This window comes from Tachysurus fulvidraco, chromosome 6 (assembly GCF_022655615.1).
Source record: "Tachysurus fulvidraco isolate hzauxx_2018 chromosome 6, HZAU_PFXX_2.0, whole genome shotgun sequence".
In the NCBI taxonomy this organism is placed as follows: domain Eukaryota; kingdom Metazoa; phylum Chordata; class Actinopteri; order Siluriformes; family Bagridae; genus Tachysurus; species Tachysurus fulvidraco.
This window is the reverse complement of record NC_062523.1, coordinates 7,805,947-7,819,435: the sequence shown is the minus strand read 5'-3', so window position 1 is coordinate 7,819,435 and position 13,489 is coordinate 7,805,947. Positions and strand designations below refer to the sequence as shown.

At 36.5% G+C, this 13,489-nt stretch overlaps 1 protein-coding gene across 1 annotated transcript in view; it reads left to right on the top strand.

Moving 5' to 3' along the window:
- Window positions 1-5,259: 5,259 nt before the first annotated feature.
- The window catches only part of fstl1b (follistatin-like 1b), a 63,468-nt gene continuing 55,238 nt past the window's right edge, over window positions 5,260-13,489 (top strand). Inside the window, exons 1-2 of the mRNA XM_027162606.2 lie at window positions 5,260-5,407; window positions 5,645-5,701. Coding sequence (XP_027018407.1) covers window positions 5,645-5,701 — 57 coding nt within the window. The 5' untranslated portion in view covers window positions 5,260-5,407. The remainder of the gene's footprint in view (window positions 5,408-5,644; window positions 5,702-13,489) is intronic.

Here is a 13,489-nt window from a genome sequence, read left to right as displayed (position 1 = left end):
TAACATTAAATAAGTAAAATAGAAAATGTAAATCAATGATAAATTAAACGGTTGTAATTGTTGGTATATTGCTGTAGCATGAGAGGAATAACACTTCAGGGGATAACCATAACTAATTTAACACTTCGACTTTTTTATTTATCCAACCATCTATTTTCTGCACTTCTTATTCTACACAGGGTCACAGAAAACATGGAGCTTTTACACAGGCCCCTGGGAACAAGGCTAGGGACACCCTGTATAGAGTGACAACCAATCGCAAGGCACAGTTGCACACACACTCACACACTAATTTTGCAAATGGCAATCATACTATTGACAACTTCAAGGGGAGAACATACAAACTCCACAGACAGGTGGCAATCGAACACTCAAACCTGGTGGTGTGAGGCTAAGGCAGCAGTTAAATTAAGCTGGAATGATTCTGATTCTGTTGAAATCTGAGGTACTACAAGCCTTGAAGCCTTATGGTGCAAAATTATAAGATGAGTCTCTATGCTGCTGCCAGAATGTTCACGTTCAAACAAGAAGCTAATGTATTTTTTTAACTTGTTGATCAACAGTGCTGTCGAATTCTCCGTTCTGATTGGTCAAAAGGCTATGTTGAATTTTCTATAACAGCATCGCTGATGTTTTTGGCTTATATCAATTGTTTCTTAACATATTATCATTATCATATTATGTACCGTAGCATATCATTCTGTAACTAGAGCGAAACTAATCTGAAACGTATGAAGAGTTTTATGCTTAAGTATCAATGTTTATAAATGTTAGGAAGGCATGTAACTGGTATGTATGTATGTATGTATGTATGTATGTATGTACTGTATGTATGTATGTATGTATGTATGTTTGTGTGAATATGTAATAATGCATGTGTGTTTAGTAGAATGTTTTTGCTACCATGGATTGTTAAACACAGAGTACTAATCACGGAGTATCATTTTTGTGTGGGACTGGGTTTAAAAGTACAACTGAATGTTCATCTCTCTTCTGTACATGTGTTTACTCTCTCTCTCTCTCTCTCTCTCTCTCTCTCTCTCTCTCTCTCTCTCTCTCTCTCTCTCTCTCTCTCTCTCTCTCTCCACCCAGTCCGTCTTTTCAGCTTTGTTCTTTTTTACCAAAACCGCCTCCATTTCCTCTCGCTACCTGCCTGACAGCCTGGCGTGTATGCAGCATGGCAGGCAGAGATAAAGTGTGAAAAAGAGAAAGTCCATCTCTGCCAACATCACTACACTTTTTTTCCTGGGAGAGAGTTAACAAATGTCGGTATTTATCGACTCCAATACTTTGTAAGATGCTTATCTATGGGCTGTTAACCCTAAACTGTTCTGCTGGAGTTATTTTAGAACTGACTGATCAGCCAAGCCTAATCTCTGTCTTTACAGATAAAGAGATAAGTAGAAGGCCACAGGGATTACATTTCCCCTTTGGCTTGGTCTTTTTTTAAACATGGAGAATGTGCATGTCTGGGCCAAACCATTCTGTCTGCATTTGTTATAGCTTGTGAATTTATTAAGATTAAATCTGGCATGCAGTAATGAAGTGGCGCCTTGAAGAGATTATGCCCAGAGCTCAAGAAACAGCTGATGTTTAGCACAAATCAATATACTTGAAAGAAGTGTATTAATGTGATCAGACAGGGAAATAGTTTTATTAATCAGACGTTCGATACTCCTGAGCATAATGTGTGAATGTTGTTCTTCAGTACAGGGTTTTTAATTAATTTTTAAGTGTTGTTAAAGTCAATCCAGTCGATATCACAATCCAACATCCCACAAGTATATTATGACCGCTAATGTCAAGTCCAAAACAAGGTCTAGAAATCGAGTCAAGACAGAGGGGGTTGAGTTAAGACAGAGACAGAAAATCATCAAAACCTTTTTGAGGCAAAGCACAGAATTTAACAAGACCAGTGCCTGAGTCAGAGACACAGTCTTAGTACAAATGTCAATGAATCCAAGACATGCACAAGACAATACATAAAACAGACATCTTGAGACATCTTGTTCAGGAATATAAAACACTGTGGCACCAAAAAACCCAAAATATTGTTGTGTCCCATTAGAATAAAGAGCCTAAAATTTAAATAGTTGGACTATTTTCATAAAACAACTGAATACTTAGAGGTCAGTGGGATTTATGCAACAATCAAAGAGATCTCTTACTGTGAAAAAAGTTTGTTGTGTTGTAGGAAATGCTGGAAGAGCTGCACTTGCCTACTGAAAAGCTGAAAACATAAAACAATAGAGAATATTTCATGGACGCAGACTTTAGCCTTAAGCCATAAGTGATTATTTGTGCGTATCCTGTGTGTGTGTGTGTGTGTGTGTGTGTGTGTGTGTGTGTGTGTGTGTGTGTGTGTGTGTGTGTGTGTGTGTGTGTGTGTGTGTGTGTGTGTGTGCGTGTTTGTGTGTGCAAAATGAAACTGCTGAGATTAGTTTATTTATTTATTTGAGTTAATCAGAATAAGACGCAAGACTAATCAGTGCACTGCAAGACTCAACAAAACCTCTTGCTAATAGTGAATCTTGTACGAGGTACGAACTACACATTGATTATTCATTACTTTTGTTGGATTTGAGATAAATTTGCATATTTAATCATCATTCATTGTAAGATGTTTTCTCCGTCCCTCTCACTCCACACTGCATGTCTCCAGAAACGAATCAAAATTCAATATTTCAGAATGTTTCATTTGATTACGAGATAAAAGCCCCAGCTGCAACAGAGCCTGTATTTGCATTTTAAACATATATTATTGCTTCAAGCAATTTGTGCTGTTTTGCGTTTTGGAATAAGGAGACATTGGGTCAAATTTAATCGCAACACGTACTGTACCCAGACCTGAAGTTTATTTATTCTCATTATAATCTATTAATCTTATAAAGAGCATCGAACATTACTCCAGGTTTACTCAGTTACTCACACAACCACCGTGTTCGACTTTCTGCTAATTCTCTTTTGTATTAATTATAGATACTTCATGTGGAAAACATAACTTATCAGATTGTGTCTGTCTGTCATATGTGTTATCTATGACATTACAGTATATGCTTTATACTGCAAGGGACTGATCACTAATAACTAGCTATGTGCTACAAAGCTATAAACCAATGAATAAAGACATTTTGTTTATTAAAACTATTTTCATGATCATTTATCTGATCTTTTTTTACTTATATAAGTTTAAAGCATCAGTTGATGTCTGCCAAATGAAAATAAATGTAAATGTTAAATATTAGGCCAAGTACAGATATCTCCTAGAACAGTCTGATCAGCAAATTCAGCTGCTTTTAGAGTGTTTAGCATAGAGTTTTTTTGTAAACTTGGATGTTTGGATGCTGTCACCTTTCCACTCTTGCAAGTCGCTCAGGTTTGCTGACTGTAGATCGTCCAGACTCTTAATATCCCAGGAAGCCCTCATGTCTGTGTCAACTTCTGACTCTACTTTTTAATTATGCTGTCATAGCTAATCTTGCTGGAGTCCCTACCTGCACTTTGAGATTACTGGGGTTAGAACCACTTGGAGACGGTCACGCCATCTTTGAACTGCTGCTACATCGGTCAGCTTTGTGCTCGGGTCTTCATCAGTGAACATTTAAAGACTTTGACAGGAAGGAATTAGTGTCTATAATGAACTCAAAAATGACGCTGACCTGTTAGTTCCTCAGGAACTCTTGATTGCACAATTCCACTTGACTATAAACTGTAAAAAGGACATTATTTACATTTACTGTCTGTAATGTTTGTTGTTATTATTAGTATTATTATTATTATTATTATTATTATTATTATTATTATTATTATTATTATTATTATTTACTGTCTATTGTCACCCAAATGAGGATGGGTTCCCTTCTGAGCCTGGTTTCTCTCTGATTTTTTTTCTATCACCTCAACGGGGGATTTCTCATTAAGGATAAAAGAGATAAGTAATAACTTAGTTTTAAAATGAATAAATTTGATTCTACATTCATGTCTATATTTCTGTAAAGATGCATTGAGATAATATCCATTGTTAAAAGCAATATACCAATAGATTGAAATCAAAATTCAATTGATTTGAAAACAAACATAGGATTGAGTTAGGATTTTGTGAGCTAGTATACAAGGTAATAGTGGCAAGTGCTTGTGGCTTGGACTACTGATTTGGACTGATTTGGCTTGGACTACTGATTTGAAGGTTGTGAGTTTAAACTATTCAAGCTCAATTGTATGTCTCTTTTTTATTAAAGTGTCTGACAAATAATTAGATATAAAAACAAACACTTTGAAATATTGATAATTAACACAATACACAAGAGAACAGTGATCATATTTGAAATGAACAAAGTCATCTGCCACCGTTGGCACCATTTTGCAAAGCAGACTCCAGGACAGCCTGTAGCCCCAGGCTCTCACACTCATCAACAACAGCCTCCCACTACCACTCTCACCTTCACCTTCCCCTCACACTGAATCAGTAAATCACACTGTTCACTTTAAAGCATGTAGTTGTCTATAACAAGTCTATCTTAACATAAGGTTTACCTCCATTATTCAGCAGATTACCGTTACTGTAAACACATACATACATATATATTCATTTATATGTCTATTATATCTATTATATATTTAGTCTATGTTTATGTATGTCCATTATATCAATTTTATCTATTTTTTATATGGTTTCTTATAATTAATATATGTTCTATTTGTGTGTATATGCACAGCACTGTTATTTATACCGGTGGTTTTTACATTAAAATGTCTTCAACAACGTTTTTATAATGTAACATTATACATTATTATTATTATTATTATTATTATTATTATTATTATTATTATTATTATTATTATTATTATTATTATTATTATTATTACCATTTTTATTATTATCATTATCATTATTATTTTATTATTATTCTTATAATCATTATTATATTTTTATATTATTATTATTATTATTATTATTAGTAGTAGTAGTAGTAGTATCACTATTATTATTATTATTATTATTATTATTATTATTATTATTATTACTATTATTTATTTATTTATTTATTTATTTATTTATTTATTTATTTATTTATTTATTTATTTATTCTTTTTTTTTTCATGAAAACTACATTCGATCACATCGTACAAACAAGCCCGTACTAGATACGAGTTTAATCTAATGTAATAATAGTAAACTGTTGCTATCAAAATAAAATTAATAAACTATGACGTTAACAGTTTAAAAGCTTGCGTTGAAAAGGTCCACGTGACGAAGGGGCGGGGCTAAACGCCTAGTCCGGATTCCTGAGCGCGAGCCGAATTTCCTGTCCACTCGGTGTGTAGAGCAGCGCGTGAAGCGGAGCTTTTCTCTCTCCACCGTAACCGGAGCCGCTCACAAACAAACAAACAAACAAACAAAACAAAGGTGGGTTGTCTTAACCAGGAACGCTGTACATTGTTCTAAACCTAATATACATGCATTCTCCTTAGTCACGACACTTGGTTTTAATTCTAGAGCAATGCACCCCATAATTTCCTCTTTATTCCCTCTTTCTTTCTTTCTTTCTTTCTTTCTTTCTTTCTTTCTTTCTTTCTTTCTTTCTTTCTTTCTTTCTTTCTTTCTTTCTCTCCTATCCTCCTCCTCATCTTCCTCCTCTTACAGATGTTCCGAAGTCTCACAGCTGTTGTTCTCCTGGCTGCAGTTTTCTGTCATGCCCAGGTAAGTCATTTAAAATGCAATAAAACATTTTCTTTAAACCCAAGAATTTAATTCATTATTCCTTATTAGAGTGATTAAAGCTCTATGGACTTTGACATGTCCAGGAATAAAAAACATCTTTCGTTTGAACTCGAACTTCTAAGAGTCGCTGTGCTTTGATTCAGCTCCCAAATTCTTTAGGTTTAACCCTATCAATGCCAGTGCAGTGATTTCTCTCTCTCTGTCTACTGCATACAGACACATTAGTGACATGATGTAAGTGATCTATAGGCCGAACCCTTTAATTACATCCTGCTTGTGCTTTTAAATCTTATTTATTTATTTATTTATTTTAAACGTATATTGCAGTTTTATTTTTGCATCCAGGAATAAATGGACACATAATCAGTTTTGTCCTGTTCACACATTACGTCTCATGTCTTACGTCTTATGTCTGTATGTGTATTTATCTACATAAAATGAAGGTATAAATGGATTTATTTCACAGCACATGTTCTTGTTGATTGCTCTGTTCTGATTGGACAGAGGGTGGTCATTATTTCTACACTTTGTGTTTCATTCCTTGAACAGATATGAACACAAATGTTTAAACACTTCCTATTTTGCTGAATGGATTTTTTTTTATTTGGATCAAATAGATTATAAGCCTTTATTTTGTCACGTATACGTTTGTTCTTTACAAAATCTCTCTTCAAATATCCCAACTTGGATACAGAGCGTAGAGGCAGCCATGATACAGCACCCCTGAAGCAGGGAGGGTTAAGGGTCTAGCTTAAGGGCCCAACAGTGGCAGCTTGGCAGTAGGCCTTGAACCCTGATCAACAATCCAGAGCTTTATCCTCTTGAGCCGCCACTTCATCCTGATAAGATTATAACCACAAACATTAACATCTGGACTGAAATTGAGTTGAAATCCTGTCTCCTCTTTCCATCACATGACATGTAAAATTCAAATAATCTCATGACAACATACAATATACATCTACCTGTTTAATAGAATGCAGATGAATTCAAACATCACAACAATATTTTTCCAGGCATCTTGATGTACCTCGTGCTTTGTAATATTATTAGCCTAGTGGTTAAGGCGTTGGGCTACCAAATCGGAAGGTTGTGAGTTTGATTCTTACGTCCACCAAGGCCCATAACCCTCAATTGCTTAGTTGTATTAAAAAGTTGTAAATGTAAATATATATTCCATGTGTCTTGGGTTGGCACTAGGTATGTCCTGGATCCATGTGAATTATTAATTGAATAATGCCTAATCTAGAAATAATCCTAATACCCAGCATTTATAAACGGCCTGAAATATGTTGCATCTGAATACACAGTGTTCCTGAAGTTGCTGGATTTAGAGAAACTTGACAGTATAATCATGTTTTGCATAAAACAACTAATTAGGATGCACACTGCTAATATCTGGTGATAAAGAGCTATGAGATGATTTACATAATGTGTCTGGTGCACCAGATTTAATGTCTGGTTTTCTGGAGACACATTTCACTAGTGTACATGTGCTTAAAATCTTATTAGGACACAACGCAGATGTGTACACAGGGAGCTGGCATGTCCTTTTGATGCTGATGGAGATAGAGGAGGATGACGATGATGACAGAATTTGTGTGCTTGCATCTAGGTTGAATAAACAGGATAAAAGACAGACAGCTGTTAATAAAGAGGACGAGCTGCTAGGTGTAAAGTGTAGAAGTCAGGATGCAGCATTTCAAACTGCAGAACAGAAATTGAACATAAAGACTCACACTCCAACTCTCACTAGAAGGAATGTGTCTTAATCTTACAGCTTTGAAGTTTCTCTCTGCATTGTCTCTAGCCAGCAGTTTTTTGTTTTTTTTTGTCTTCTTCAGTATTCCTGGGTCAAAACATTATAATCTGTATAAATGTATTTATTTTTTATTTCTATGCCTGTAAAAGTGATGTTTGGTCCTGAAAAATACACTGATTAGATATAAAAAGCCATATTGTAATTTCTAGTCATGAGAATCCGTTCTAAACGGTATACCGTGTAAGATTAAGCACATTTCAAGAGTCTTGAGGCTCATTCACTGGATTTCATGCATGAAGTGTGAAGGATTGTTGAAGGAATTTTGAAAGGAATATTTCTGCAGTTTTTAAATCCATTCTGTAAGGCATCTGTGGGGTTTCTGTGATTACACCGGACGCTGGAAGTAAGACGTTACCTCGTGCATTTTTAATTTTAAGACATTCTTGATTAGAGGAGATTAGAGATGTATCTGAATATAAATATATTATTCAGAATTAACGAGTAATGTGCACAAATACAGATTGAATTTGTTTTTCATTTTTTCTTTCCATAGCTGCACTGGTTGGAGATGCAAACAAAGAGGTTTCACTTTTATAAAGACTGGCAAATGTTCAAGATATGAAGCTTTTGCAAGACAAACAAAGACCACCTTTATTAATATGAACAGGCAGCACAGGGCAATTGGTTTATATTTTGAAGTAAATTTGAAGAAAGCGTTTTCAGATTTAGACAACATCGACTTCAGCTTTATATCCACATTCGGTTTGTCTTTTAGTCTTCTATTATATGTCAGTTTGGGATCAATGCTGAAAAAAATGTTGAAATGTTTGTCATTGTAATTGCAAATATGCCGCATATTCATTTAACCCCTTCCCCCAGAGTTTCCCAGAGTTCTCTCAGCCCTGCCTTGGCCAGTACATGGTGAGATTCCTATCTCCTTTGATTCTAAGTAACGATAGGTTGCTTACATGCCCTGAAAGGGTGTCGGCTCAAATTAAAGAGAACTGCTTTTCCCTCTGCGAGCTAAAATGCCCTGCAGCTTTTCAACAAACACACAAACACATGCTTTAGTATTGGGAAAAATGGTCAGTATTGGGAAAGAATTGTACTGAGAACTAGAATGTACATTTCCTGAAGAAAATGTGAATGATGCTTGCACGTGGCGAATCTCGGCATTCAGTTGCTAGGGTGAAATTGTAGGAATTTCCCATTCATCTATCGCTTATAAAAGTCATAGAACACCTCTCTCATTCATGGGTCTAGGACAAAAGCTGCGGGACAAGTTACACGCTGAAGTTTTGTCCAGAAGAAGAATAATCCGTATGCAAGATAACAAGAATGTTGCTTTGCAAGCACAATTAATGAGCAGTCAGTACTGGGGGAAAAACAGGGGAAAACCAACCGGTATTAGGGACAGACCAATCGGTATTAGGGACAGAAATTCAGTATTAAGGAAGATCTCTCAGTGTTGGGAAAGAAAAGTCAGCATTGAGAATACTAGTGAGTATTAGTAAAGACCTGTAAGTTTGGGAAAGACTTGTCAGTATGGAGAACATTCAGTCAGTATTGGGAAAAATCAGTCGGAATTGGGAACAACCTGGCAAAAAAAACAGTACGTATTGAGAAAAATCCAGTTAGTATTGGGAAAGTGTCAGTGTTGAGAAAGTATTCAAAATTAGAAGAAATCTAGGAGCAGTAGATTTATGTACCAACTTTGTTGGCTGTCTGCATCATTGAAATAGTAATTCTATCATACAGTTTCTTTGTTTGTGAATATACATGTAATCCTGTTTGGATTCTTGTATGTCGCAGCCATTGATTAAACGCTGAACAACATTACAGGAACTTTATAATGTTCTGATGCTTGGTGAGTCACAAAAATTGCCAATGTTATATGTTCTCTTTATTTAATCATTCACAGCTTATAATATTAAAAAAAAAAAAGCACACAGTGTTTATACAATATCTAGCCAAATAAAATTCATCTAAAATGAAATGAAATGTTGACAGATTCCTTGTTACCCCAAGAGCTGTTGATTAGTCTGGAGATTTGGAGTCCAACATTAGTTGTTCTTTTAGAGCTTTGGGCAAATGTAATAGATGTATTTATCACCCAGCATCAGTGGATGTTACAATTTGAATGGCTTTCGATCATGCAAGTAATAGAACTAGTAGTATATACTAAGGCATAAACCTACAGGGCAGTGGGTGTTCAGATTTATACTTATGTTACATATATAGGGTTAGATGTATAAATGTATGTAGTATCTGTATTATAAGATAGTTATACACCTAAACCTAAATCTAACCCTAACACATTTTTCCCTGTATTTATTTCAAGAAATAAAAACACATATCTTGTATGAAAAGCACTTTATGCTGTCAGGGCTGTCTTTCTCGTCCTGACAAGGTAGGTTGTCTTGTTTTTTTCCTGGTTTTTCTACATAGTCAGGACATTTTGTTTGTCAGGATGGGTTACAAACATACCGAGAGAGAGAGAGAGAGAGAGAGAGAGAGAGAGAGAGAGAGAGAGAGAGAGAGAGAGAGAGAGAGAATACTGAAGGAGAGTGAGAGAATACTGAAGGAGAAAAATGTGCATGGCTGTCTTTTTTTTTTTTACTACAATGTCATTCCTAATGAGTGATATGGAGGGCAGCTAATACAATTGTATTATTAAATTTGAACCTGAAAGAGTGAGAGAGACTGTGTGTGTGTGTGTGTGTGTGTGTGTGTGTGTGTGTGTGTGTGTGTGTGTGTGTGTGTGTGTGTGTGTGTGTGTGTGTGTGTGTGTGTGTGTGTGGGAGAGAGTGAGAGAGAGAAATACTCATCTATTCCACACTTACTCATGCTCCTACCAAAAATAGTCTTTTCCACAGAGTGTGAGAGACAAAGAGACATAGGGAGAAAAGAGAGATAGAAATAAGGGATGTAAGTGTTACAGATGAATTTGATGAAATGGAGCAATGGATGAGAGAAAATAGCAGGAATTATAGAGTGAGAAATGAAAAGTATATAATGAGATAAATATGAGAGAGGGAGAGAGAGATAGAGAGAGAGGGAGAGGGAGAGAGAGAGAATACTGAAGGAGAAAAATGTGCATGGCTGTCTTTTTTTTTTTTATACTACAGTCATTCCCTAATGAGTGATATGGAGGGCAGCTAATACAATTGTATTATTAAATTTGTACCTGAAAGAGAGTGAGAGAGACTGTGTGTGTGTGTGTGTGTGTGTGTGTGTGTGTGTGTGTGTGTGTGTGTGTGTGTGTGTGTGTGTGTGTGTGTGTGTGTGTGTGTGTGTGCGAGTACTAGCCCCTCCCTGTGGTCAGTGTGCTCTGATTCTGCTCGGGTTCGTCTCTCCTGATGAGTAATGACCTGCTGTGTTCAGGGTGTACAAGCTCCTAGGACACTCTCTGACAATTAACCTTAGTCTGGAGACACGATGAGCATCACATGGGCGCAAATATGAAATGCACCAAAATTCCCTGTGAGCCTTACGAGACATTTTAACCCAGTTTACACCTACTAGTGTATTGCATCTTGAGTAGCACAATTATATCCTCCACCCAGAGAGAAAGACTGGGAAATCCACCCAAGACATTTCAGTCTGATTAAGCAAACCACTTCAGGAGATCTGTGACACATCCTAGACAGATGTTTGAGAAGTACAAATATACAGTATATTCGTCCCGAGTCACAGGAAGTGGTTTGTCAAGTGTCAATATGAGTAACTGTATGAGAAAATCTGGTTAATATTTTATTCGTATACATTATATAGTATACATGGCATAAAGGGTAAGGATATGCTTACAATATTAACAATGTTATTAAGTACATATGAGTTGATTTATAATAGATAAAGATGTCAATCCATGTATGTAGTAATTCTTTACTACTTTTTTTTTACATGTATTACTCACTGCAAGGTTTACTAGTACTACTGTATTTAGTTTTTTAAAATAGATAAATGAATAAATATGAATGAATTAATTATTTTTCTGATTTTATATTTTCTTGTTATTTTTAATAAAATGTTGTGTTATTCCGCCTCCGCCTTGTGTGTGTGGACTTTGCATGTTCTCCCCGTGCCTCGGGGGTTTCCTCCGGGTACTCCGGTTTCCTCCCCCGGTCCAAAGACATGCATGGTAGGTTGATTGGCATCTCTGGAAAAATTCCAGGGTGTATCCTGCCTTGATGCCCGATGACGCCTGAGATAGGCACAGGCTCCCCGTGACCCGAGGTAGTTCGGATAAAGCGGTAGAAAATGAATGAATGAATGAATGAATGTAAATTCGGTTCCCTCAGGCTTTTTGGTCTTGCAGCAGCTGGATGGTTCAGTTCAGGTCGTGCTGGAGGTGATGATGCCCTCTGTTACAGGACACTGCCTGTTCACTTAGAGGAGACATTTGGTGTGTTTCAGGTCCTGGATCGAGAAATCGTTCAACTTGAACACGATAGCTCTGCACTGTGTGCACGCTGAGAGTTCCGCACTGTTCACATGGCTCAGTTCTGTATATTTGTTTCATGTTTTTAGTCTATATTATAAGCCCAAGGCCATTTTAAGACACTTTGTTCAGAAAAGAAAATTGAGCTTTTGGCCTGAGAGAATTAATCATAATACGTTTATTTGGTTTTTCTCAAACGTGGTTCTCATGGCAACCTTAAAAAATTGTTCAAGGACAGGAGTGTGAAAGAAGAAAAGGGTATGAATAAAAGGAATAGATTAGCAGAAATTAGCCTCTGAGGAATAAACCAAATGCATTTTCTATTCAGTGCAACATCTGAATAATTTTATATACATGACTGCTTGGATGGCTCATGTTTCCTGAGGTTCTAAAGCTTCTGGTGTAGAAAGTACTAAGAAGAAAGTTAGAGTTATACTGTCTGTCTGTCTGTCTGTCTGTCTGTCTGTCTGTCTATCTATCTATCTATCTATCTATCTATCTATCTATCTATCTATCTATCTATCTATCTATCTGTCTGTCTGTCTGTCTGTCTGTCTGTCTGTCTGTCTGTCTGTCTATCTATCTATCTATCTATCTATCTATCTATCTATCTATCTATCTGTCTGTCTGTCTGTCTGCCTGCCTGTCTGTCTGTCTCTCTGTCTGTCTGTCTGTCTGTCTCTTACCTCCTCTCTCAAAACTTACAAAAGATATACTTCTGTGTTACACAAAATGATTTCTCTCTCTCTCTCTCTCTCTCTCTCTCTCTCTCTCTCTCTCTCTCTCTCTCTCTCTCTCTCTCTGTACATGCATTCTATTTCTCTGTTTACTCGACTTGATCTCTGTCATGTTCTTGCTGTATGTAAATGAGTTTTCTATGAATTGTCAGTCCTCTACGCTTCTAGCTCCACTCCTTGACCACCTGTCACTTTTATCTCTCCTTGTCTCACTCATTCTTTTTTATAGCAGCACACTTGTCCTGTCATTGGCTGTGTGATGGTTTTTTATGGTCCTGATTTTGTCTGGCCAGTTTTGTCCATTTGCCTTGAAAGGGCCCCATAATGAGAGGCAGAGAGCTTGGGATGAGCAGATGGAGGTAAATTGCCTAATGAAAAAAGAGGTAGGGTATTTCTGCTCAGATTGCTTTTCCTGATAGTGAGAGATGAAGGTCTGGAGAAAAAGCTAAATAGGCAAGACCTAAAGGATTCTACAAGTGCAGATACCTCAGCTAGTATTGTAAATAACATTTTGGGTTTGTTTTCCAGCTACCAGGAAACATCTCAATGTCTCATTAATTACATTAACATAATATGCAGTTAAAGAGGTATGGTTGATAATTCAAGGAATAACAGAGATACTTCAGGCATTCACAAATTTCAATGGAGCAAGAGCTGTTTAACAAAGAGGTCCTTGGCTCTTTTACGAGTCGCAGTGTGAAGAAAGGGGGCATTGTGGGAAATGTCTGGAAATAAGCACACTTCCTTCTGCAAACACAGCCATTAGTGAGGCATTCTCCAAACGCGAGTCCCTCCTGAGAAAACTGCTGTCTGGAGAGCTTACTGCA